This window comes from Pollachius pollachius (genome assembly GCF_949987615.1).
Source record: "Pollachius pollachius genome assembly, chromosome: 9".
Taxonomy (NCBI): domain Eukaryota; kingdom Metazoa; phylum Chordata; class Actinopteri; order Gadiformes; family Gadidae; genus Pollachius; species Pollachius pollachius.
The window spans coordinates 10238179-10261445 of NC_136942.1; the positions used below are offsets into that span (position 1 = coordinate 10238179).

The 23267-nt window shown below is 48.0% G+C and overlaps 3 protein-coding genes across 4 annotated transcripts; all 3 read left to right on the forward strand.

Annotated features, from left to right (window-relative positions):
• The first annotated feature begins 743 nt into the window (after nucleotides 1-743).
• LOC307081100 (ATP-dependent clpX-like chaperone, mitochondrial) lies at nucleotides 744-11788 on the forward strand. Of its 2 annotated transcripts, XM_079744135.1 has the most exons (15): nucleotides 744-1003; nucleotides 1564-1640; nucleotides 2132-2292; nucleotides 3146-3260; nucleotides 3639-3793; nucleotides 4249-4408; nucleotides 5060-5101; nucleotides 5732-5908; nucleotides 6246-6410; nucleotides 7323-7411; nucleotides 8117-8281; nucleotides 8873-9172; nucleotides 9516-9608; nucleotides 10217-10323; nucleotides 10548-11788. In XM_079744135.1, exons 2-15 carry the CDS (start codon nucleotides 1586-1588, stop codon nucleotides 10636-10638), a joined length of 1875 nt encoding a protein of 624 aa, XP_079600261.1. In that variant the 5' UTR covers nucleotides 744-1003; nucleotides 1564-1585; the 3' UTR covers nucleotides 10639-11788. The 2 variants fall into 2 exon arrangements, with proteins under 2 accessions (XP_079600261.1, XP_079600262.1); XM_079744136.1 differs by lacking the exon at nucleotides 5060-5101.
• A 658-nt stretch (nucleotides 11789-12446) lies between these two features.
• Nucleotides 12447-14807, forward strand: LOC307080639 (ubiquitin-associated protein 1-like; the record flags this gene model as incomplete). Its single annotated transcript, XM_079743437.1, has 5 exons — nucleotides 12447-12578; nucleotides 12837-13520; nucleotides 13810-13980; nucleotides 14452-14553; nucleotides 14673-14807. The coding sequence occupies 5 exons, from the start codon at nucleotides 12447-12449 to the stop codon at nucleotides 14805-14807; spliced, it is 1224 nt and encodes a 407-aa protein (XP_079599563.1).
• Nucleotides 14808-16772: 1965 nt separating this feature from the next.
• Nucleotides 16773-23037, forward strand: LOC307080780 (neuroepithelial cell-transforming gene 1 protein-like). The gene is made up of 12 exons (XM_079743676.1): nucleotides 16773-17003; nucleotides 17911-17977; nucleotides 18133-18192; nucleotides 18447-18554; nucleotides 19130-19285; nucleotides 19411-19473; nucleotides 19799-19895; nucleotides 19984-20063; nucleotides 20795-21052; nucleotides 21350-21520; nucleotides 22049-22235; nucleotides 22706-23037. Exons 1-12 carry the CDS (start codon nucleotides 16867-16869, stop codon nucleotides 23026-23028), a joined length of 1707 nt encoding a protein of 568 aa, XP_079599802.1. The 5' UTR covers nucleotides 16773-16866; the 3' UTR covers nucleotides 23029-23037.
• Nucleotides 23038-23267: the final 230 nt, after the last annotated feature.

Sequence of the window (23267 nt, forward strand, 5' to 3'; positions counted from 1 at the left end):
ATGCGTGAACTAGCCTAAGAAAAACGTATACAAGTATACGAGAATAATAGACTAAATGGGGGAGGGAGGGAGATAAGTATGATGGCTAAAAGTCTAAAAAGTAGTTAAGCCAAGTGGAAAGCAATTTCCACTCATTCAAATGACCCGCTTGGAACTCATCCGAAGTTACATAAACACAGTTGTTCATAAGCTCCCCACATGTCCCCGGAGGCTGCAGTTCCAGGACCGTCGTTCTAGGACCCTGGTTTTTCGGGAAGCGATTTTTCCTAGGAGTGTGAATTAATAATAAGAAAATAATAATAAAAACGTACCTAACCTTGTACTTAAATCTCAACTATATATAAAAAAATAAATAAAAAACTTGTCTAACCCAAAGCCAAACTAAACCACGTCTAACCTAATACCGGTCCTGGAACTGCAGCCTCCGGTATTGCAGGAAAACACCAGCAACAGAGTCCCTCTCTACGTCATGACGTACGAACCCGGGATGCTAAACTAGCTAGCCGGGCTGCTAGACTGGCTAGCGAAGTTTCACCAAGTATTCACGGCCCAGCAGCCAACGCTAGCTATATAACTAAGTTTCGCTACCTATCCATGTCCCAGCTGCCAACGCTATCCCAAAGCTAGCTAGCTAAGTTTCACTACGTACTACACTAGCTCAGCAGCTCAACGTTGCGTCATGACAATACGTCATGACGCAACGTACGGCCCCTGAGATGCTAGGCTAAGCTAGGCTAGGCTCCCTACGTACCCACGGCCCAGCAGATAATGCTAGTTTGTGTAACGTTAGCTGACCTACTTCATAACAGCTCGTTATATCACCTCTGTAACAGTCGTCCGGAGGGGGGGGCAGCGTGTGTTCGTCCACTCGAGAGGCTCGAAGTACCCCCGTTTCGTGTGATATGTCGATCTTTTAATGCGTCGGGCACAAGTTGAATAACAGATAAAAGTGACTTTGCGGAATCGGGCGGACGGTGTCAAGGTGTGCGGATTCGTCGTCCCTGTGAGTATGGCCGGGTGGTCTGTGGGCTTTGCTGTGGATATGGAACCGTGTTTCATAACGTATGTACCCGCAGCTGAACCGAGTGTCCTCTACGGGTCAATGACAGCTGGATGCTGAGTCCACTGGGACTTGGACTGGTCCACTGGGACTGGGTCCCAGTACCCGAGCTGCTGGCCCTGGTCTCGGCCTAGCGCTACCCCCCCCCCCACACACACACACACACACACACACACACACACACACACACACACACACACACACACACACACACACACACACACACACACACACACACACACACACACACTCACTCTCACTCTCTCTCTCTGTTGTTATGAAAGAGAAAGCTGGACATATGGACACTTATTTTTTAATCCGAAACTGAAATTACTTTCTGTTGGTTTGGAAATGCACATTTCATCAGTGTTGACATGGACGGTAGGCTGTTGATTGATGGCCAACCTCAGCCCACCGGCCCCTACGGATCCTATTGTCTGGATGTCATCATCCTCACGACGGCGATAGGTTTGTTGTAATGATGGTGATGCGTTTTGGTCCAGGTACAAAGTCTCCAGCGGCGTGATGTCCTGCCCGTGTGCTTCGGCGGCGAGGCTGTTCCTGAATTCTGCGCATCGGGGTGAGAGACGCGTGTGTTTACAACGTTGTGTGTCCTGTGCTATCTGCAGGACAAAGGGTTGGAGCTCTATGGGATGGTTTAGTGTGCGAATATGTTGTTTGTATTGCGTATGGGAACGGAATCAGCAGCACCAATTTACTACAAGTTGAAGGTTATCAGATAAAAGTTGTTGTGGCCTACCATTGTTAACGGGATGTTTTCTGTAACCATCTGTAACATGTTATTAATGTAAACAAATCACCTGAGAAACTCAGTCGAGGTTTTAGTGTCTTTATCATGGGGATTAATTTGTGATGATTGTGTTAATTATATTTAAAACGAACAAATGACACACGGCCATAACATATCAAGTAAACAAGGTTAAACTTTAGCTATGACCAGTTAATCAGTGTCTTCTCCCAGAGAAAGAGATACGCAGTGACATACAATCATCAAACATGGCTGTCACCCATTCTTGAACTAAAAGGGCGACCCAACTGCCTCTGTTTCAGGTTTGTCATGTTCCCGCATTCAGCTGTTCTCTCTGAGTAAGCACAGCCCCCGTGAGACTCACCTGGCCCCTAACGTCCTGGTGAGGTCATTCTCCGAGGCCGCTGTCTGCTACGCTGCTAAAGACGGGACCAGCAAGGATGGAGCCGGCGACGGGGGAAAGGTACAGCCAGAACCCTTAAAGCGCCTGCTGAAGGCTTTTGTATACAGCCACGGTATTCCACACCCAGGGTGCCGTTTCCACGCCCAGGGTGCCGTTTCCTAGAAAAAAATCTTCCCGATACCGACTCCTGAACTTGAGTATCGGCCAATACCGAGTAGATACCGATACAGCATCTAGCATTGTGACCACTCATAGCACTTTGAAGGATCTCTTACGATTGCAGTAATGTATAGTCGCTTCTCTTACTGTCGACTATATATTATTTTCAGAACTTGATCATTTATATTTATCATCCATAATTATAATAATACATTTATATTCTTGTAGTTAAGTGTCACTGCATCCATGTTTTTCCGACTTGGTAGCTCGAACGCACGTAGGTCAGAGACGACGAGTTTCGTATTTTGACTTTCCACCTCCAACCGTTAATGAACGCAGTATAACACCTCACGTGTTTGTGATGTTCTTTGCCTGTGTAGTAAATCAGCTAGTCATGTGTTCTGTCGATACCTGATACTGCGTTATAGGCTAGGGGTGGTAAAAATAATCGATTCTTCGATGCATCGCGATTCTCTCTGGAACTCTCTGGAACAACTCGGATGTATATATTTTTGAAAATCACGCATGGAAATGTACATTACATCTTTGGTTGCATCGAGATGCATCGATAATCGTTTTAGAAGCAAATCGTTGACCTCATAATCGAGATCGAATCGTGAGGTGCCAAGAGTTTCCCACCGCTTTTATAGGTATTGTCGAAGGAATTTCGGACACCGGTATCGGAACAACTCTTCTGTTTCCACTTGCAGACTTACAGGTGCATTGTTATACGTTTTTTTCTATGGTTGAACAGAAAAGTGTCGGTGAGGGGAAACGGCAGTCCGGGTCTGGAGGCTCCGGTAAAGGAGGAAGCCAACTGCGTTGCCCCAAGTGTGGAGACCCCTGCACTCATGTAGAGACCTTTGTTTGTAAGTGTGTGTGTGTGTGTACATGTGTGTGTGTGTGATTGGAAAATAATTGGACGAAATCATGCCATGACATAAAAAAAAAGTTTTGTATGATTTGACAATGTGGTCCAGCCTAAGTGAATGGTATTCAATCATTTAGTTTTGTTCATGATTTGTTCGGTGCAAAATAGCGTTGATACAGACCGACATTGTTTATAATACAATGACTAATGTACATGCTGCCAACTTTAACACCTCAAGCCAATGTACACAAGGATCCCATCAATTCATAACCATGAGAGGCTGACGTAATCGGTTGATCCATTTCCATGTCTAGACCGGGGAATGATTCCATCAACTCATTTGAGTGACATCATGTGGTTCTCCTTGTGTTCGCAGCATCAACACGGTTCGTCAAGTGTGAGAAATGCCACCACTTCTTCGTGGTTCTCTCTGAGACGGACTCCAAGAAGGGTCTGAACAAGGAGCCCGAGTCTGCTGCTGAAGCCGTCAAACTGGCCTTCTCACAGAAACCACCCCCTCCCCCCAAGAAGGTATGGGAAGACCAGCAGAAAGACAAAGGCACTACACTATAGTGCAACAAAAAAGCCCTTCAACTATATTCTGCATAGCCTCCTCCCTTATCCCCCATAATACTCATACACACTTATCACATGTTATACGTCCTGGTACTTAATGTACGCACTTATTGTATGTTGTCGTCCTTGCACTTAAAAATAGTACTTAGCATCGTTTAGCATCTTATCCTAGCTATCTTTGTTGTGTACGGGGAATGGGTAAACCTAGCGATTGTAAGTGCTTGGCACTTTGTTCTATGACTATCCTTACCGTACTGACAGCCATATATTGTCGTTTCACTTTCTTCTGACAAATGTACTTTGGATAAAAGCGTCTGCTAAATGACCTAAGTGTAAATATATATTCACCCTCTCAGGTTGACTATAGCAAATGTAAGTAAAAATGTTTTATCGCATTGTCTTCCCCTCAGATTTATGCCTACCTGGACAAATACGTGGTGGGCCAGTCCTACGCTAAGAAGGTGCTGGCGGTGGCGGTGTACAACCACTACAAACGCATCTACAACAACATCCCAGCCGGGAGCCGCCAGCCGGCCGAGGTGGAGAAGCAGGCCTCCCTGACGCCCAGGGGTTAGTAACACTGTGTACTTGTGTTCACATGTACTCCTTGTTGGATGGCTGTTTGTGCTTTCCACTGTATGGAGTTAGGTAGAGTTGTACTGATACCGATACCAGTATCAGGGATTCCTCCGATACTGCCTAATATGCAGTATTGGCGAATACGCGTCTCGCTCAGATCCGATACCATCACATGACTAGCTCCTTTACTACAGAGACAAAGAACATCACACACTCGGAATCGGTATCGTGAAGGAAAAAGGTATCAGGACATCTCTTGAGTTAGGCACTCTGGTGAATATGTGTTCATTCTCACTCCCACGCTCTGCTACACAAATGCCAAGAGCTATTTTAAAAAGTTACCTTGGTGTTTTTTATGGTTGTTAAGGGTCACCTCAGCAGTCAAGATGAGGGAGGACAGGACACCCGTCCTAACGATGGATGATTCATTTAGCAAGTTTTAATAAGGGAGAACTTTTAATTACTTGCAAAAAATGATGCAATATTGCATATTTGCAAAACTGCATCTATGATTTGGCATTTGTGCAATGGACCTGTGACATTTCCTACACATTTGAGTTGAAGTCTTTCACGGGACTATATGATAAGATATAAATGTAATGATAATATTGATTTTTGAGAGCTTTCATCGTCTCCCCTTAGAGCTAGAGATGAGAAGACGAGAGGATGAGTACAGATTCACAAGTAAGTCCATGGTCTTTCTCACCATTGTCTTGGTATTGTTAGCTGTTAGAGCAACAGTCAGTGTTGTTGATGTTCCCCCCCCACCCCCCCACCCCCTGCCGCACAAATGCCAAATCAAACCAAACATGAGTCCAGCTGTGGATATCTCCATTTCGTCTTACGTGTCGCTTTCTCCCGTCGGTTCTCGTATATTTCCCGAAAAATTTTCTGAGACAAAATTTAAGACAAAAGCATTTTCTTATTGCCCCGTCCTTCACAGCCCGGAAACAATTCCTCAATATTAACAAATGCTCGATCCACATGTATGCGGTAAAAGTGCGTTCATCGCGAAACCAGACAATGAGATAGGTTGGCCTGGTGACCTAGATTCCCCTCTTTCCCTCGGTGGTCCCACTCCAGCCCACTTCACGCAGTAACTCCACCCTTTTCTGAGAAGGGGACGGTTTATTTATAGACCGGACTCACTACTTGTTTGGTTCGCATTTGAACACATAACAATCAGAATGTGATGACGGACATTCTGTTAATTCCGTCACTGTTTACTTTCAGATTGATGTGTATAATTATTCAAAATAATCCCCAAGTTGTTTTGCAGTCATGCAAAACCTAAAACCGATTTTCTGGATTCAGAACTGCTGCAGATCGCTGGGATCAGTCCCCATGGCAACGCCCTGGGAGCGTCCATGCAGCAGCCAGGGAGCCAGCAGACGCAGCAGGAGAGGAGGGGCGGAGACGTGCTGGACTCCACCAACGCCGAGATCAGACTGGAGAAGAGCAACATCGTGCTGCTGGGCCCGACTGGGTCAGGTCAGTGTTGTGTCAACATTGCGCCACACGTGGGCCCTTGCACAATGAACCCTTTCCTTGAAAGACGATTGTGGGTATTCACTCTTTAGTCAGCTCCTTGACCAAGTCCTCACAGCGACATGCTCCCAATGACTCACCTTGACTGCTCCCGATGAGCTGGCTGTCGCCCTGCGTGGTTGACTTTGCTGTGTGTGAATGTGAATCAGAGTTGTGAAGCACTTTGGTGGACACTGTTTAGAAAAGCATGACATAAATGCAGTCCGTTTACCATTTATCATTAACCATGTATTTAAATAGACACTCCGGCCTGGTGTTTCCTATTTTATTATTTCTGAAGGGAAAACATTGCTGGCCCAGACCCTGGCGAAGTGCCTGGACGTCCCCTTCGCAATCTGTGATTGCACCACCCTGACCCAGGCCGGCTATGTGGGGGAAGACATCGAGTCCGTCATCGCTAAGCTGCTCCAAGATGCCAACTATTCTGTAGAGAAGGCCCAGCAAGGTGGGTCTGGACTCTGGGGTGGTTCACCTGTCACATCACTCAGCTGCGCTCTAAAGAGTCACACATGCACACACACACAGAGGTCCGTCTGTTCTCACTCTATTTGTCATTTACATTTTTCTGTGAGTTTATTTTGTGATGTGTAAGTGTGTAAATCCTTTAATGTTGAACTGCGTTCTATAGATGCGGGTTGTCAAAGGGCTTCACAAAGCTACAGATCATCGATTAACTCTGAGGGCCCGGTTAGTATGGTGATGAGGGAAGGGAACATTTAGTCTCCCAAAGGCAAGATGCCAAATATAATGAGTAGCCCACTTTGGCTAAACGACTTAACGGTTGTGAATGGTGACGCAGTGAGATTAAATGAGAATTCAGGCTTAACATGATCCAACCCAATTAATAAAAGTGGGTTAGGGTTTGAGAGAGGTGCTGAAAGAAATGGTTTCAAGTGCATAAAGATAAAGTAAAGGTATGTCTCTATGGCAGTTCAAAGCAACTCAACAGAGTAACCCGACAAATGCTGCAGTGCCTAGGTTTTTTTTGGAACGCCTGATTAAAACATTAAAGTGGCCACAGTCACGACTCCGTCCCAGGCTGGGGTCAGCTTAACTCAGGAGGTAGAGCAGAAGGTTGCTAGTTCGATCCCCGGCTCCCCCATGCTATGTGTCGAGGTGTCACTGAGAAAGACCCCTCACCCTAACTGCTCCCAACGAGCAGGCTGTCGCCTTGCATGGCTGACTCCGCCATCGGTGTGTGAATGTGTGCATTTAATCGATGTAAGTCACTTTGGACAAAAGCGTCCGCCAAATGTAAATGTGTGACCAGTTTGGGGACAGGACAGGATTCTACCGTCCCTATAACTGAAGGCAGAACCATGTTTACCATTGGCTGCTTTGACCGGTCTGTTGCCAGGTATCGTGTTCCTGGACGAGGTGGATAAGATCGGCAGTGTCCCCGGGATCCATCAGCTCCGAGACGTGGGCGGAGAGGGAGTCCAGCAGGTCAGCATTTAGCCTTTGACCTCCTCTCACTGGGGCTGGGCGATTAATCGAATTTCGATCTCGATTTTAGCGTCAAACGATCACAAAAAATATATAATCAAGTTTTTTTTGTTATATTTTTTACTATTAAATGTTTTATAGAAAGTGCAACAGCTGGATACATATCTGTACATTATTTTAGATTTGAACATTTTCTTTTTGACCTTTGTGTATTTTTTCAAGCAAAAATGTCAAAGTTCTCAGCAACTAAGTGATTTTGGTAGAGACATGCTGAATAAATACATTTTGTTTTCAAACTCAAAAATAATCGTTTGAATAATCGGGATTTCAATATTGACCAAAATAATCGTGATTATGATTTTTTCCATAATCGAGCAGCCCTACCTTTCGCTCTCACTCTCATACTCCTCGCCTTGTGTAGCGTCATATCCTAGCTATCTTTGTTGTATACACGGAATGGGTTAACCTAGCGATTGTTAGTGCGTGGCACTTGGTACTATGAACAACCTTACTGTACCGTCAGCCATATATTATTGTTGCTCTTTCTTCAGGCAAAAAGCACTTATTGTAAGTTGCTTTGGATAAACACGTCCGCTAAATTTAAATGGATATCCAACACTGGGAACGTGACTCTAGTATCCGTTTTAAACGCTCCGCGTCGAGGTTACACGTTCAACTTATTTGGTGTCCTGTGCTCCGTTCCAGGGCCTGCTGAAACTGCTGGAAGGGACCATCGTCAACGTGCCGGAGAAGAACTCCAGGAAGCTGAGGGGCGAGACGGTGCAGGTGGACACCACCAACATTCTCTTTGTTGCCTCAGGAGCCTTCAACGGTCTGGACCGGATCATCAGCAGGAGGAAGAACGAGAAGGTGAGGGACGCTTCACCGGCACCGCTGACCCACCCGGTGTCTTTTAGAGATGTTCCCATACCATTTTTAATTTCCGATATCTGAACTTGTGTATCGGCCGATACCGAGTATATACCGATACAGCATTTAGCATTATAACGAATAACAGCACTTGTTCTAATTGAAGGGTTCTCATCATTCATTTACATTTATAATACACAATTTTTTGAATAAATTTCTATTATTGTAGTTAAGCTTGAGCATCCATGTTTCTCCGACTTGGTAGCTCGATCACAAGTAGGTCGGAGTCTGATGACGCGTTTCCCATTCCGACTTTCCACCTCCGACCGTTAATGAATGCAGCATAACACCGTAGTGTTTGTGATGTTCGCTGCCTGTGAAGTCGAGGAGCTGTGTCATGTGATGGTATCGGATCGGTGCATAGACCTGCGTACCCGCCTATACCCGATACTGCATTTTAGTCAGTATAATACTGTTAATGGTATTGATACCATTATTATAACCTTAACAACTCCAGTAATGAAGCTTTGAATCAAAAGAGTAACCCTGGCTTAAAGACTAACGTAGTTTAAACCCCTCCAAACTGGACAGTACCTTGGCTTCGGCACGCCCTCCAACATGGCCCAGGGGCGGCGGGCGGCGGCGGCGGCCGACCTGGCCAACACTAGCGGGGACACGGACGCGGTGGCGGAAATCGAGGAGAAGGACCGCCTGCTGAAGATCGTGGAGGCCCGCGACCTCATCGAGTTCGGGATGATCCCCGAGTTCGTGGGCCGGCTGCCCGTGGTGGTGCCGCTGCACAGCCTGGACGAGGAGACGCTGGTCCGCATCCTGACGGAGCCGCGCAACGCCGTGGTGCCGCAGTACCAGGCGCTGTTCAGCATGGACAAGGTCAGCCCTGCCGCAGCGCCCACCAAGCCAAGAGTCTTAACGGGCCTTTGTATTGGGAGGAAGGTTGCTAGTTCGAGTGTCGAGGTGTCCCTGAGCGAGACACCTCATCCTGACTGCTCAAGACGAGCATGCTCTAGAGAAAACCCCCTTTATTAGCCAGGAAGAAAACACAGGGCGGGGAATCCCACCTTCCAGGGATGATCAGGAGTGCAATGGGGGCCATAATGGACACACACACACACACACACACGTGTGTGTGATTGAAATTTGCTCGGTGTGTGATCACGAGACGTCTGCCCTCTGGTGTCCCGTGGGTGACGTTGGTGTCGGTGTTGTGTTGCAGTGTGAACTCAACGTGACCACAGGCGCTCTGCAGGCCATCGCGCGGCTGGCCCTGGAGAGGAAAACGGGCGCCCGCGGCCTGAGGTCCATCATGGTGAGCTGAACTGTAACGATCCATCACGATAAAACTTTATTAATCCCACCAGAGTAGGAGTAAGTGTTACAGCAGCAGTGGAAGACACGGGATATAATACAATGCAATAAAAACAGTAAATAGTGCTGAGGAAAACAAAAAGAGATGCAAAAATAAGGACAAACAGGAGTAACAGTATATACAGGATCAATTATAAAGTGGCCCTGTGCCAGTACTTAACAGGATATTAAAGTGTGTGAATGAAATGCAAAAAGTGCCTCCGTTTTGCCCTAGAGTGGTCTCTGTGTTGCCAGATTTTGCTCGATTTTTCGCCCAATCTGGCAACACTGGCTGAAGTCAGTGTTGCCTGATTGGGTGTGAAATCAGGCCCAATCTGGCAACACTGCTCTTAGACCTGATGGCAGTACGGCTTCAATTGGGATGAGGGGAACATGGCTATAGAAGCCAACCAGTTGGTACGGCCAGCTGGCGAGGCAGATCCGTCTATTGTCCTTTTATTATCATCTAGCATCGGATGTGACTTTCCCTGAATGCATCAGACACGGTTCGCATTAGTTCAGGGGGCAGTGGGCTGACTCCACCATGACATGTTTCCTCTGGTTCTGCAGGAGAAGCTGCTGCTGGAGCCCATGTTCGAGGTACCCTGCTCCGACATAATGGCTGTGGAGCTGAGCAGGGACGTGGTCCAAGGCAAGACAGAGCCCAGATACACCAGGTCAGTACAGACAGACAGACGCTGAGAGAAACAGACAGACAGACTGAGAGAAACAGACAGACTGAGAGAGAGACACACACACACACACACACACACACACACACACACACACACACACACACACACACACACTATGAGAGAGACAAACACAAACATACACAACACTCGGGGAGATTAGTAAACACGCGTGCCCAGCCTGACGCGTGTGTGTGTGTGTGTCTTAGAGCGCCGGTGAAGGAGTCCACGGAGGAGGAGTATGACTCAGGCATTGAGGAGGAGAACTGGCCCCGGCAGGCCGACGCGGCCAACAACTGAGCCCCTCCCCCCTGACCTGACCACCCTCCACCCCCCATGGAAGGAAACCATCTCCGGCTGGCCCCCACGTTTCAATGGCTGGGCTGTGCGTGTGCGTTTGTGTGTGTGTGTGTGTGTGTGTTGGGAGAAACCGAATTGACAAGGAAAGCTGCTGACTCATGGAAGAGGAGCGGTGTGTCACACTGAACAAGGTCTTGAGAACGTAACAACCCTTTCTGGTCCTGTGCGTTTTAACGTTAATTCTATTTTTCTTTTGGTAAAGAGTTTTGACTGCTACGGTGGCCCTCGTACACTTTCAATCTTTGGCAGGTTGTTTAACATTTTTATCTTTCCAGGGGATAACAACATTTTATTATTATTGAGACGGATTTAGTAGCTAGAGGAATATCCTGGTGTTATGGCAAGGGAATCAAACACACGGACATCACTGGGTCATATTGTGCTCTTCAGAACAGGGCCTTTGTGAGTGCTCATGTTGTCGTCATGTTACAGGATATAGGGTGATGCTCGCATCATTCAGAAGCGCGTCATCATATTCCACAAGCACATTGATACTGTAGATGATTCTTTACGTCCACCGTTTCAACGAGGTGTCTCATAATAACATAATTTATAAGAATGTTTGGCTGAAAATGTTGACGCAGCACACACTTTAGATTAGCAGCCGTGGAACACAAGGACTCAGTCACTCCTAGATCCTCACGGGCACACAGCAGCAGTCCAGGTGGATTCAGAGGTGCCCTGTTTAAACGACCACCTGTGATATTTTTAGTTGGTAGAATTCCCCTCCAGTCTCTCGGGGCTGTGTGAGGAGCAGACCGTCGCGGGATCAGAGCGGTTATGTTTTTGTTCCTCAGTAATTTCAGCTGATCTTAACGATGTAATGCCATGCTATAAATTGTGCTTCTACCTGTCCTGTAATAAAGCCTTTAATCAAAAGTACCCCTCCACCTCCTCCACCACCACCCTACCGGGATGCCCTCAAAGCGCACCGCAATCATACTATACAGTAAGATGAATTAGGTTTGCCTGTTTGATTTAGCAATGTTACTTTCACTCAATTCATTTAGAGTTGTCAACGGAAGCTGTACGACACAAGGTTGTGACTCATAAATTGATGTGATTGTTTAAATATATAAATAAAATGTATATCTATGTACAGCACACTGGTTTCCTTCTGTTGAAGCAAAGGGACATGTTCGTGTGCAAACCCAACAATACACTCAGGAGTATAGTGTCTTAACATTAGACACCAAAGGTGCTGTTGTACTCCAGAGCCGTCACCCATTGCAGTTTCACAATCTCAGGCATGCAGTCTGTTTCAATGAGTCCCTCTGCATTCCCTTGCATCCAATGTTAGAGAGCCTGCTGATGATTAACTCATGAGAATTCCCCAAGAAGTTAAGTAGTTCCCCAAGTTAATTTCTAACTAATAAATCAATGTTTTTATGATTCCCCTTTATATCAACGTAAATATGAAGGCTGCTCAACACAGATTTTGGTGTGAAGAGGAACACACTTGGTGAGGTAAACAAGTGCTCATGAGGGGTTAGGGGCTTAGCGATTGGAGAGATTAATCCCATGAGATAATGTCTACGCATTACTCAGTCTCCACATGTCATGCTGCGGACGACAACTTTAGGACACACTCAAAGGTGCGTGCACATTCAACACAATCACAAATGCTGCTTGGTGTTGCTTGCTCAAATGTGACATTTTGCTGTGATGTGCTGAGGTGATTTTAGCTTGGCTGTCCTGCTCCTCTCATGCAGACAGGACCGGTTCGTTCAGGCAGCGTATTCCTAACGATGAACAGTCTGGAAGGCGTTTCGTTTCAGACGCCCGCCGGCTCACTGGGAGAGACCCGGAGCCAGCTTGAACCGGCAGGGAAGCCAGACTTCCCAGTCCCCGATTGCCCTCAGATACTGCGAGACACCAAGGTCAGATATGACCCCAGTGGTTCTGCCGGCTTAGCCTCATTTCATCTCCGCTTCCATTAGAAAGGGAGTCTGATAACGGTCTACCAGTGTTTGTTCATCTGTGGGTTAACTAGGGTGACCTTTTGTTTAGGATTCATCCCACAGCCTTCGCATTGAGGTCATGTTTGTCGGTTCAATACCTCATAAGGGGATGGTTTTGAGGGACTAGACTGTAAATTAACTAACCCACTATTCACTCGCTGGTTGATTTGTTCCCAGTATGACTTTGCCCTCGAACGCCGGGTGCTGATTGGCTACGAGCCTGGCTATCAAAGAAGAGAAGCATGGCCCACCTCCCTGGTGCAGAGGTTCCCCAAGCCTCCGTCCTGCCCTCCGTTCTCCATGATGTTCAGCGACCCTCAGGAGGGCCCCTGGGCCGGTCCGAGGAGGAGCGACCAGTGGGACCAAGGCCCTCGGCCCCGGAGCCACAGCCTGAACGCCGCAGACATCCGGCGCCTGCACCCCCGCACGGCCCGCTTCCGCATCCTCAACCCCGACGACGAGGCCGGGTACTCGGAGGACGACGAGGGCTCCTCCACCGACGACGGGGTCCGCCGCATTGTGGTCAGAGAGCGCTCCAGCAGCTGTTCCCCAAAGGACATGCCCTCCAGATTCAGGGAGCTCCACGCCGGTCCCTCTGCGCCGCACTGTAAGCACCAGGGCCAGGCCCGGCCGCTGTCTGCCTCCAGCGGCCGCAGACAGCCAGCGCTGGAGCAGAGCCCGCACGGCAGCCCCCCCTGTCCAGGGGGGAAGCACTGCAGGAAGAAGCAGACCTCCCTGGGCTCCGTGAACAAGAAGTACGCAGCCGGCGGCGGAACGCAGTCCGTCTGCGGCTCTCAGCTCAGGCCCCAGCAGCAGAGGCCGTCCTCCGCGGGATCGACAGTCAAGAGCCACAGGCAGAAGGTCAGTACACACACACGCAGAGACACACACACAGAGACAAAAACGCAGAGACACACGCACACACAGAAAGACACAGACACACACGCAGACACAGACACATACGCAGCGAAACACACAGACACACACACAGAAAGACACACACACACACACACACACAGAAAGACAAACACACACACACACAGAAAGACACACACACAGGCAGAAGATGAGCTCAGCTGCCTCTTCCGTTGTATCACCCCTCTCTTTCTCGTCATCTTACTGATCGACCCGATGCCTTGTCTTTCTCCAGACCCTGAGAGTGGTGGGACCCCGCGGGGTTTCCTTCGACCATTCCGAGGAGCTGCTGTCGGCCCTCAGCGAGGACGAGCGAGAGCTGCTGGGGGCCGTCACGAGAAAAGGCTTCCCGCTACGTAAGGCCATCCTGGCCCTGCAGAAGACGGCCTACCGGAACCCTGAGCAGGTATGCTACATCTCCGGTGGTCTGGTCCTCTTCTAAACTAGGCTTCTTAAACTGTAATGTTTACATCGTTCACGTTACTTCAAACTTGTTCCTCATGTCTCTACATTCTTACATAGGATATATAAGAATATTCTTATATATATATTCTTCTATAGGATCTAGAAGAATATATAGAATATACGGATATGTATTCCATCTGCCACATGGGCAGCATGTGGCACAGGAGGTAGAGCGGGTTGACCGGCTCCTCCTAGCCGAGTGTCGAGGTGTCCCTGAGCGAAACACCTCACCCTAACTACTCCCTACGAGCTGGCTGTTGCCCTGCATGGTTGCCACCGCCGTTGGTGTGTGAATTTGTGCATGAATGGGTGAATGGCCATGCTTTGAGTGGCCACGGGTTAAAAAAGCGCTGCATAAATGCAGTCCATTTACCCTTTACATATATTCTATGTTCCTGCTGTACTCCTACAGATCCTGAGTTACCTGGGGGCCACCAGTCATCTGTGTGAGTTGGGATACGAGGAGTCCCAGGTAGAGGAGGCCCTGGAGATGTTCCAGAACTCTGAGAGCAAGGTGAGGACAGGGTCCTCCACGCCAAAGACAACATGTCCTTCCAGCACAAGTTTTGACCCAACTCATGTTCTTCCAGGACTTTAGTAGTTTTGACCCAAACTTCTGCTCCTGCTCTTCAGGCTTCCGAGTTCCTGAGGCTCCTGACCCAGTTCCGGGAGATGGGTTTCCAGCAGAGCACTATCAAAGAGGTTCTCCTGGTCCACGAGAACAACCGTGAGAGGGCTCTGGAAGAGCTCATGATTCACACAGCCTAACACAACCCCCCCACCCCACCCCCCACCCCTCACACCCCTCTTACGCATTTGTATGTTGTACGTCCCTTGTACTTAATGTACGCACTTATTGTATGTTTTATGTCCTGGCACTTGTACTTGGCATTGTGTAGCATCTTATCCTAGCTATCTTAGTTATATATATACTTAACTGGGCCATCCATTCACTCTTACTGAAATAAGTCCCCGATTTAGAGAAATAAAAGGGCTAAAAATCCTATGGTCCACTCTGCTGCGCACGCAGGTGATATGATGATGACGTCAGACTACCTTATGGTGTGTTCCAGATGCCTCGTACACCATCCGTACGAGTTGCAAGTGGGGAATCTCCCTGCTTTCTTGCAGCATTTCACGAAGGAACGCCCGCTTTTGGTCGTTCCCACTCGGAATTCTGAGTACACCGTTGCTAAATGCCCTAAATGTAAATGTGAATGTGAGTAAATTTTAATGTAAAACTCTCAATGAGTGTTAAATGCTTACTGTTTAAACATTTTGTCTAGACATAGGGATTTTGATTGTTCCTCCTGATTAATAGTCAAATTTGGTAAAAAAAAATAAATCTTGGGTATAGAGGTGTTGATGTGTACCAAGCTCGTGATAATTGCGATAAACTTTTTGTTTCGTCTTGAAATAAAGGGAATGATGAACACCTGCTTTAATTCTTCATGGATGTCCAGTTGTTACACACTTTACACTTAAAAAAACAACAATGTCTTTGTGTAGGGATGTTATTGTGTGTATTGTGCTGAACACTAGACACTGACTGGGTCCCCTCTACGTTGCAGGACATCTTAACCAGACATATAGGTCAGGACCACCCTGTAATGGGGTCAGTATCAGAATATTTAGGACGGGAACAGCAACCACACAATACGTTTATGGGGGGGGTCTAGTATTACAGTAGTGTAGCTTCCCAGCCATATAAATCGATAGAAATTAGATATCTTCAAATATTGTAACATGACTGGGAGATAAATAAAGGTCTGACTTTGCTTAATATATAAGTTATAATGGTGTGATTAAAGGGGCGTTCACTCTCCTGGTTATAACGAGACGGCTCGCCAGTGATGACGCTCACGCTTGCGCGTGTTCACGACAGCGACGGCTCTCATGTGCACTTAGGAAACAGCCAATTCGGAATCTAAAAGTTCTTCACAGCAGAGATTTTTTATCAGAACTGAAGAGAACTTAGGATCAGTTTCAAGTTTGCATGCCTTTATTTCCTTGATGCCTATCACCTACTATCCTTTGGCTTTTATTTATGATAAGCACAAATATACATCGCGATGTTAATGTTTTCCCCATAATTTTCAGCGATGTGAACGCACCACAACATTTGGCCCGAGTTGCCGAACGGAAGTAGAATCATAAGAGCGTCATGAGATGTCGTTCACGCGAACTTTCCGACGTCGCGAAAATGTTTTCCTCATAATTTCCAGCGATGTGAACTCACCACTACTGTCAGAATTCCGAGAGATGACGACAAAAAGGGGGCGTGCCTCCGAGAAATGCCGAAAGAGAGCTGGGAGATATCCCGACTTCCGAATCGGAAGACTGGTGTCCGAGGCATCTGGATCACACCATAGAACAAGCAGCAGTAGACGGTGTGCGCATGCGTGAACACACGCAGTTAGGCAGTAAATAAGATATACTTTATTCATCTCAGCAGAGAAATGGCCAACGTGTTGACTCCTCTGCAGAATATGATATTACAATGTTACAATGTTATGATATCACAACATTACAACTATTCGACAAAACCTTTTGGTCATTCAAATAAATGTAAGAGCCATATCGACGTCATCCTACCTCCATTGTCGTAAAACCGCTCCGCCCCTTCCGCAGCCGAGCCGCTCTATGATTGGCTGATCCCGCCCATGCAACGGATCCGCTCTGTGATTGGCTGACCCCGAGGATCCGCCATATTCAAACCTCCGTTGGCTCGTTTAGCCCAGTGTCATTTTCCGTCCTCGTTTGTTTACATTTGTATGTTCGATAATCAATAAAAAATACCTTTATAATAGAACGAACCTCTCCGTACATGGAGGAGAGCGAGGACGCGACGTGTACCGGGATGAAGAGTAAGAAGCAGCTCCGCAGGATGGCCTCCAGGACGTCCAGCATCGGACCCGCGGACCCATCGGCGTCCCCCGAGGCCCGGGGCCACAATAGGAAGAAGTAAGGCCGCTCCACCTATGGTCCTATATTCCTATATATTGGTCCTATATTCATCCTGCATGGACCGGAGGGCTGCGCGGGATTTAGAAACCTGGGCCCGTTTTCCTTTTGTTATCATGATGTTGTTGTGTGTGTGTGTGTGTGTGTGTGTGTGTGTGTGTGTGTGTGTGTGTGTGTGTGTGTGTGTGTGCGCGTGTGTGTGTGCGCGTGTGTGTGTGTGTAAGCGAGACAAATATGTCAGGACCACCCTGTAATGGGTCAATATCAGAATATTTAGAATCTTTACAGCAAGCACAAATTATGTTTATGGGGGGGTCTAGTCATGGCCACGGTATAACAAAGTGTAGCTCCCCAGTCATATGTATTGATAGAAAGGAGATTTCTCCAGATATTGTTACAGGACTGGCAGATAAAGAAATGACACACTTTGCTTTGTTTATGATGTGTGTTGTGTTGGGTTGTGTTGTGTGTGAACGTGTTATATGAATGTGTTGTACGGTGCGTGTTGACATGTGTTTTGGGTTCGTGTTGTATGGTGTGTCTTGAATGTCTATGTGTTGTGTGGTGGTTTCAGCCCAGCCTGGCCCCTCATTAACCTTTGACCTGACTGAAGTAATAACCAAAGAGTAATAACCGTGTAACCATGGTTGAGGGTCTGATTTTAAGAAGGCAATTCCCTGCTCCTACTGCTTTCTATTCAACATGGATACTCAGTGTGTCCACATAGTGGATTATTACCCGAAACATCAAGGCAGATTTCAGAAGTTGTTTTAGATTTACATTGCGTCTATGGATACGACCCACGTGTGAACCACATAATGTCGAATAGGACTGTGTATGTCGCTGTAATCATCTGCCATCAGATCTAGGTCAAGCTGTCTAACTACTTTCCCCTGCTTGTCCGCAGACCCCCGCTGCAGAGAGGAAGCTCCTTCACCTTCCTGACTCCAGGGACGCCATGGGACTTCAGTCTAGTAAGCCCCCCTGACCATAAAGGACACTGTGTTGGACAACAATTCATTCATTCTATATTTTAGCGTGTTGGGGCATATTTAGATTTATTGAAAACTGATATGACCAACCAGTGCATAATTTTTTTTCCCTCACTGTTCATCGTTTACGTCCACAGAAAAGAAAACGCAAAGAAAAGGACGAAGACACAGTCAGTCTCTCCAGCTTCGATCTCAAGGTGAGAGCTTTGATTTTGGACCATTTCGCTCTTTGATTATTTTCACTGTTTAATAAACTTGCATGAAGTGAAGTGAATAGAACCCAACCCCTAGTAACCATGAGTTCAAGTGTTATCCGTTAATGATTCCAGAAAAAAAGAGGAGAGAGAAAGCACTCTTACAATTCTAAATGGTGTTTCATCAATTATTGACAGTTGAATGGATCCATTACACCTCTATTCTGACCACACCCGTTGTGTTCCTTGATCTCCAGGAGCCTAGCAACAAGCGGGTGAGGCCGCTGGTCAAGGTGACCTCCTTGGCCAACCTCATGTCACCGTCCAAGAACGGAGCCGTCCGGCGATTTGGACAAACCCTCCAGGTAAACGAGAAAAACAAGTCTGATCAGCCATTAGTAAGGGTGGCATGCGGCTCAGGAGGTAAAGCGTTTTGGCTCGTTCACTGTGAGGCGATATTGTAAAGCGCTTTGAGTGGTCACTTGTTAGAAGAGTGCTAGATAAATGCAGGCCATTACCATTAGATGTTATTGCATAATCTACTCTATAGTGATAATATCCACCCAGATGTGTGAATGCTGGATGGATCAGCATTCCATTTGGTACAGTCTACTGGGAGTTCCGGTAGCTTGATTTATCTATACTCCATCAGGGTGGACACCCCCACGTGTGATGTCACTAGAGGGTTGATTTTAAAATGGCTTGTAATAATAGATCAAATTTATGTAGCGCTTTTCCAGTGCTCAAAGAGGCTTCACAATCGCTTCATAAGCGAAATCATAAGAAACAAAAATAAAGAGGTGGATAGTTAAAAGGTTAAAAGTAATGGCTGATCACATCGCCCTTGGTGGTATCATTTAACCCTTTAACCGTTACCAGATGTGTATACTTGTATGTTTCAATAAAGAACTGTATTCAATTCAAAAGTTTTCCTCTTCAGTCCATGTCCAGCAAGTCTCCGGGGATGTCCCTGAGAGCCACCAGCAAGGGGGCCGGCCCCACCCCCACCAAGCGCAGGAACAGCACCCTGTGGTCCGAGAGCCTGGACGTCCACCAGAAGAGCACCTTCTCCACCAAGGAGATCAAGAGACAGGAGGTAAAGCAGCGGGCTGGAAATACGCTCGGGACAGAACCAAGAAGTACAACTTTACACTTGGACCATGCGTTCATATTGCTCGGTTTGTTGTGGTTTTATTTTGCACGTCCTCTCTCTCTCCTCAGGCTATCCATGAGCTCTACAGGGGGGAGCAGGATCTCATCGAAGACCTCCAGCTGGCACAAAAGGTCAGTCGACCTTAGGACCTAGCTAAGACCTAGGACCTGGTTCTGCTAGGACCTAGTCCTAGCAGAACCTCACAGAGTCCATAGTAGTTTGGAGGTCCCGGCCCAGAGGTTCTGGGTTCGAACCCCGATGTCCGCAGTCTACCTGTATTCATCCTGGAGTAATGTATTTATATGATCAATAATGACCAATAAATATGATCTATAATGTATTTACAAATTGTAGGCTGCTCTGAAAGAAAGCTGCTCAGAGACTCTGTAATAAACACTGTGAGTACTAAGACATCTGCGGCTGTTCACCCTGGTTCTCCTTCCTCGATGCCTCCAGGCGTACCACGACCCAATGCTGAAGCTGTCCATCATGACCGAGGAGGAGCTGGCTCACATCTTCGGGGAGCTGGACACCTACATTCCCCTTCACGAGGGTGTGTCTCAGTGAAGTCTCCTAACCCAGGCCCTCGCCCTCCCATTTCAGGTGTATAAACCGTGCCTGTGCCTTTTCTGTGTCTGCAGATCTGTACGCAAAGCTCACAGAGAGTGCTGCCGGTCCCAGCGGCACAGTCGGCCAGATTGGACAGATCATTATAGATTGGGTATGTATTTAAACTGATGCAAAGGCATGGATATCATCGTGTTTGCCTCTGCACATGAATCACTGAGGTGATTCATGTTTATTTTAAAGTAACGATAGTCTTAAACAATTATACATATTATAAATATATTATACATATTATAGTTGGTCATTTTTGTCATCTTTTGTTACGGTTGCCTATATTGTGTATGGATAATGTATATTTTTAAATGGTATATGATATCTTTCAGCTGCTCTTACTGTCCCTTACCTGACCTGACATTCAAATTTCCCTTCCTTTTCAAACGGTCGTTGCATTTTTTACTGGTCATTGTTTGCTTGCGATATGGAAGCAGATGGAAACACTGTTGACACAGCACACACACAACCCTTCATACCAGTCAGGGGCCAACATTGACACAGGACCTAGTTTCCAGTCAGCAGGGTGGCATGTGGCTCAGGAGGTAGAGCGGGTTGGCTAGTAGCCGGAAGGTTGCTAGTTCGATCCCCTAGCTCCTCCTAGAATGCCGAGGTGTCCCTGAGCGAGACCCCTCACTCTGACTGCTCCTGGCGAGCTGGCTGTTGCCTTGCATGGTTGACACCGCCGTCGGTGTGTGAATGTGTGAATGTGAGGCGATATTGTAAAGTGCTTTGAGTGGCCAACGGTTAGAGAAGCGAGGTATAAATGCCGTCGGTTTACCATTAAACACTGTGAAGGTAACCAACCCGCTGCCCTGTCCCCTCCCTCCCCAGCTCCCGGGTCTCAACTCCTACAAGGTGTACTGCAGCCACCAGCTGGCCGCCAAGGCCCTGCTGGACCAGAAGAAGCAGGACAAGCGCGTGCAGGACTTCCTGCAGCGCTGCCTGGAGTCGCCCTTCAGCAGGAAGCTGGACCTCTGGAGTTTCCTTGACATCCCGCGCTCGCGCCTGGTCAAGTACCCACTCCTGTTCCGGGAGATCCTCCGCCACACGCCCGCCGAGCACCCGGACATCGCAAGTCTGGAAAAGGCCGTACGTTGACCACCTCGTTATGCTGCTTCTGTCCCACCGTCTGTGCCCCCCCCGTCTGGCCTGCCATCTGTACTCTAGTAGCTGCTGACCAGCGATGCCCCGAGGCCGCTAGTCACGCTGTATCGAGTCCTTATGGGATACCGTACCTGTCAGCCATTCATCAGGCAGTGAATGCAGACACAACTCATTCAGGAGCAGCTAGACGTACGGCATGTTGCTCTGGAGTGCCTCTGAGTAGGCCCGGGTCGTTGGGGATCCAACCAGGATAGTGAGACTAACGACAGTGTCCCTTCCCAGATCGCCATCATCCAGGGGATCCTGTCCGACATCAACGTTCAGAAAGGAGAGTCGGAGTGCCAATACTACATCAACAAGCTGGAGTACCTGGACGACCGGCAGAGAGACCCGCTGATTGACAGCTGCAAGAGCTTATCGTGCCACGGCGAGCTGAGGAACAAGAGCGGCTCGGTGAGAATCCAGACGGACCGATGTTCAGAAGGGCCAACTCTGGGATGCTGTATTTCAACGTGACATCACTCAGTCACGCATCATCTTCATCATCCATTCTGTAGTCTCAATTAGAGTTGTTCCGATACCAGTATCGGAAATTCCTCCTTTACTGCCTTCAAGTCCAGTATCTGGTATCGGCGAGTGCACAAGTCTATGCCATCACATGACTAGCTCATTTATTATACAGGCAGAGAACATCACAAACACTACGCTGAAAAAACTAATGAGTAGACAGTAAATGAACCGATTATACATTGCTGTCATCGTAAGAGAACCCTTTAATAAGAACAATTACTACATTACTAGATGTTCTATCTGTATATAATCGGTATCGGCTGATATTCAAGTTCAGGAATCGGTATTAGGATGAGGAAAGGGTATCGGAACATCTCTCATCATCATCATCCTCATCCTCCATTATGTAGGTTCAATGCGACCCTTGACCCCGGTAGTGGTATTAACCATGGCGACGCGGTCTCCCTGCAGAAGCTGCACGTGTTCCTTTTCTCCGAGCTGCTGGTGCTGACGCGGCCCGTGACCCGCAACGAGAGGAGCTGTTTCCAGGTGTACCGGCAGCCCATCCCGGTCCGGGACCTGGCCCTGGAGGACCTGCAGGACGGCGATGCCCGCATGGGAGGGTCCTTCAGGGGGGCCTTCACCACTGGGGAGAAAGGTGGGCGGAGTCTTGGTGTGTATTTGGGTGTGATAGGACGATGCTTGTGAGCGGTCTGTCACAACCTAATGCATGCGGATGATCGCACTGGTAGCAGTCTTTTACTATCATTGGTGTGGGGTTCAGTTAATATTGGGTAATATAGTAACTACTCTCAGTTGGTGGTAGTCAGTTAAAACGTAATGGATGCCGGGGCAGATGGTCGCACTAGTAGCGGACTTTCACTATCATCTAACTCACTGGTGTGGGGTTCAGTTTATACTCAGTAACTAGTCGCAGCTGGTAGTCAGTTAAAACGTAATGGGTACCGGGGAGATGATCATACTTGTGCCGGTCTTCCATGTCACCATGAAACCCACTAGTGTGGGCTTTTAAAAATCAAACTAAGTGAAAAGAATGCGTTGCCTGTAGTCCACCTCCTATGACAACGTGTTCACGCTTTGTCGCCACTCTCTCTCTCGTCCCTCCAGCCAAGAACGTGTTCCGCGTCAGCTCCCTGGACCCGTCCCACGGCCAGTCCCACACGCTGCAGGTCAACGACGTCTACCACAAGCAGCAGTGGCTCAACTGCCTGCGTGGGGCCATGGCCCTGCAGCCCGCCGGGCCCCCCAGGGTCCGGACGGAGACCACCGCCGGCCCGGTCTCCTCCCGCCGCCGCTCCTCCACCGTCTCCCTGGACAACGAGGAGGCGGACGAGAACAACTGCCCCGACGCCGTCGCCCCGTCGCAGTCCAAGACGAGGCTGGAGAAGAGGTTCCGCGGGTCGCTGAGGAGGAAGGAGACGGGGGTGTAGGGGGCCCGGGGAGTGTTGGAGACGCTCCTGTGTGTGTGTGTGTGTGTGTGTTGCTGTTGGAACGCGGCCGTGTGGTTTGAACGTAACGATGATTTCAGGTGATACACCACTGTGTTGTAAGTGTGAGTCCAGTGGCTGTTTACCTCGGCCTTACTTATATACGTAACGGGGAGGGGGAAATCCCCTCCAATCACTTCCGTCCAAAAATTATGTTTTACTTTTCTTTTTTCCGATTTAGA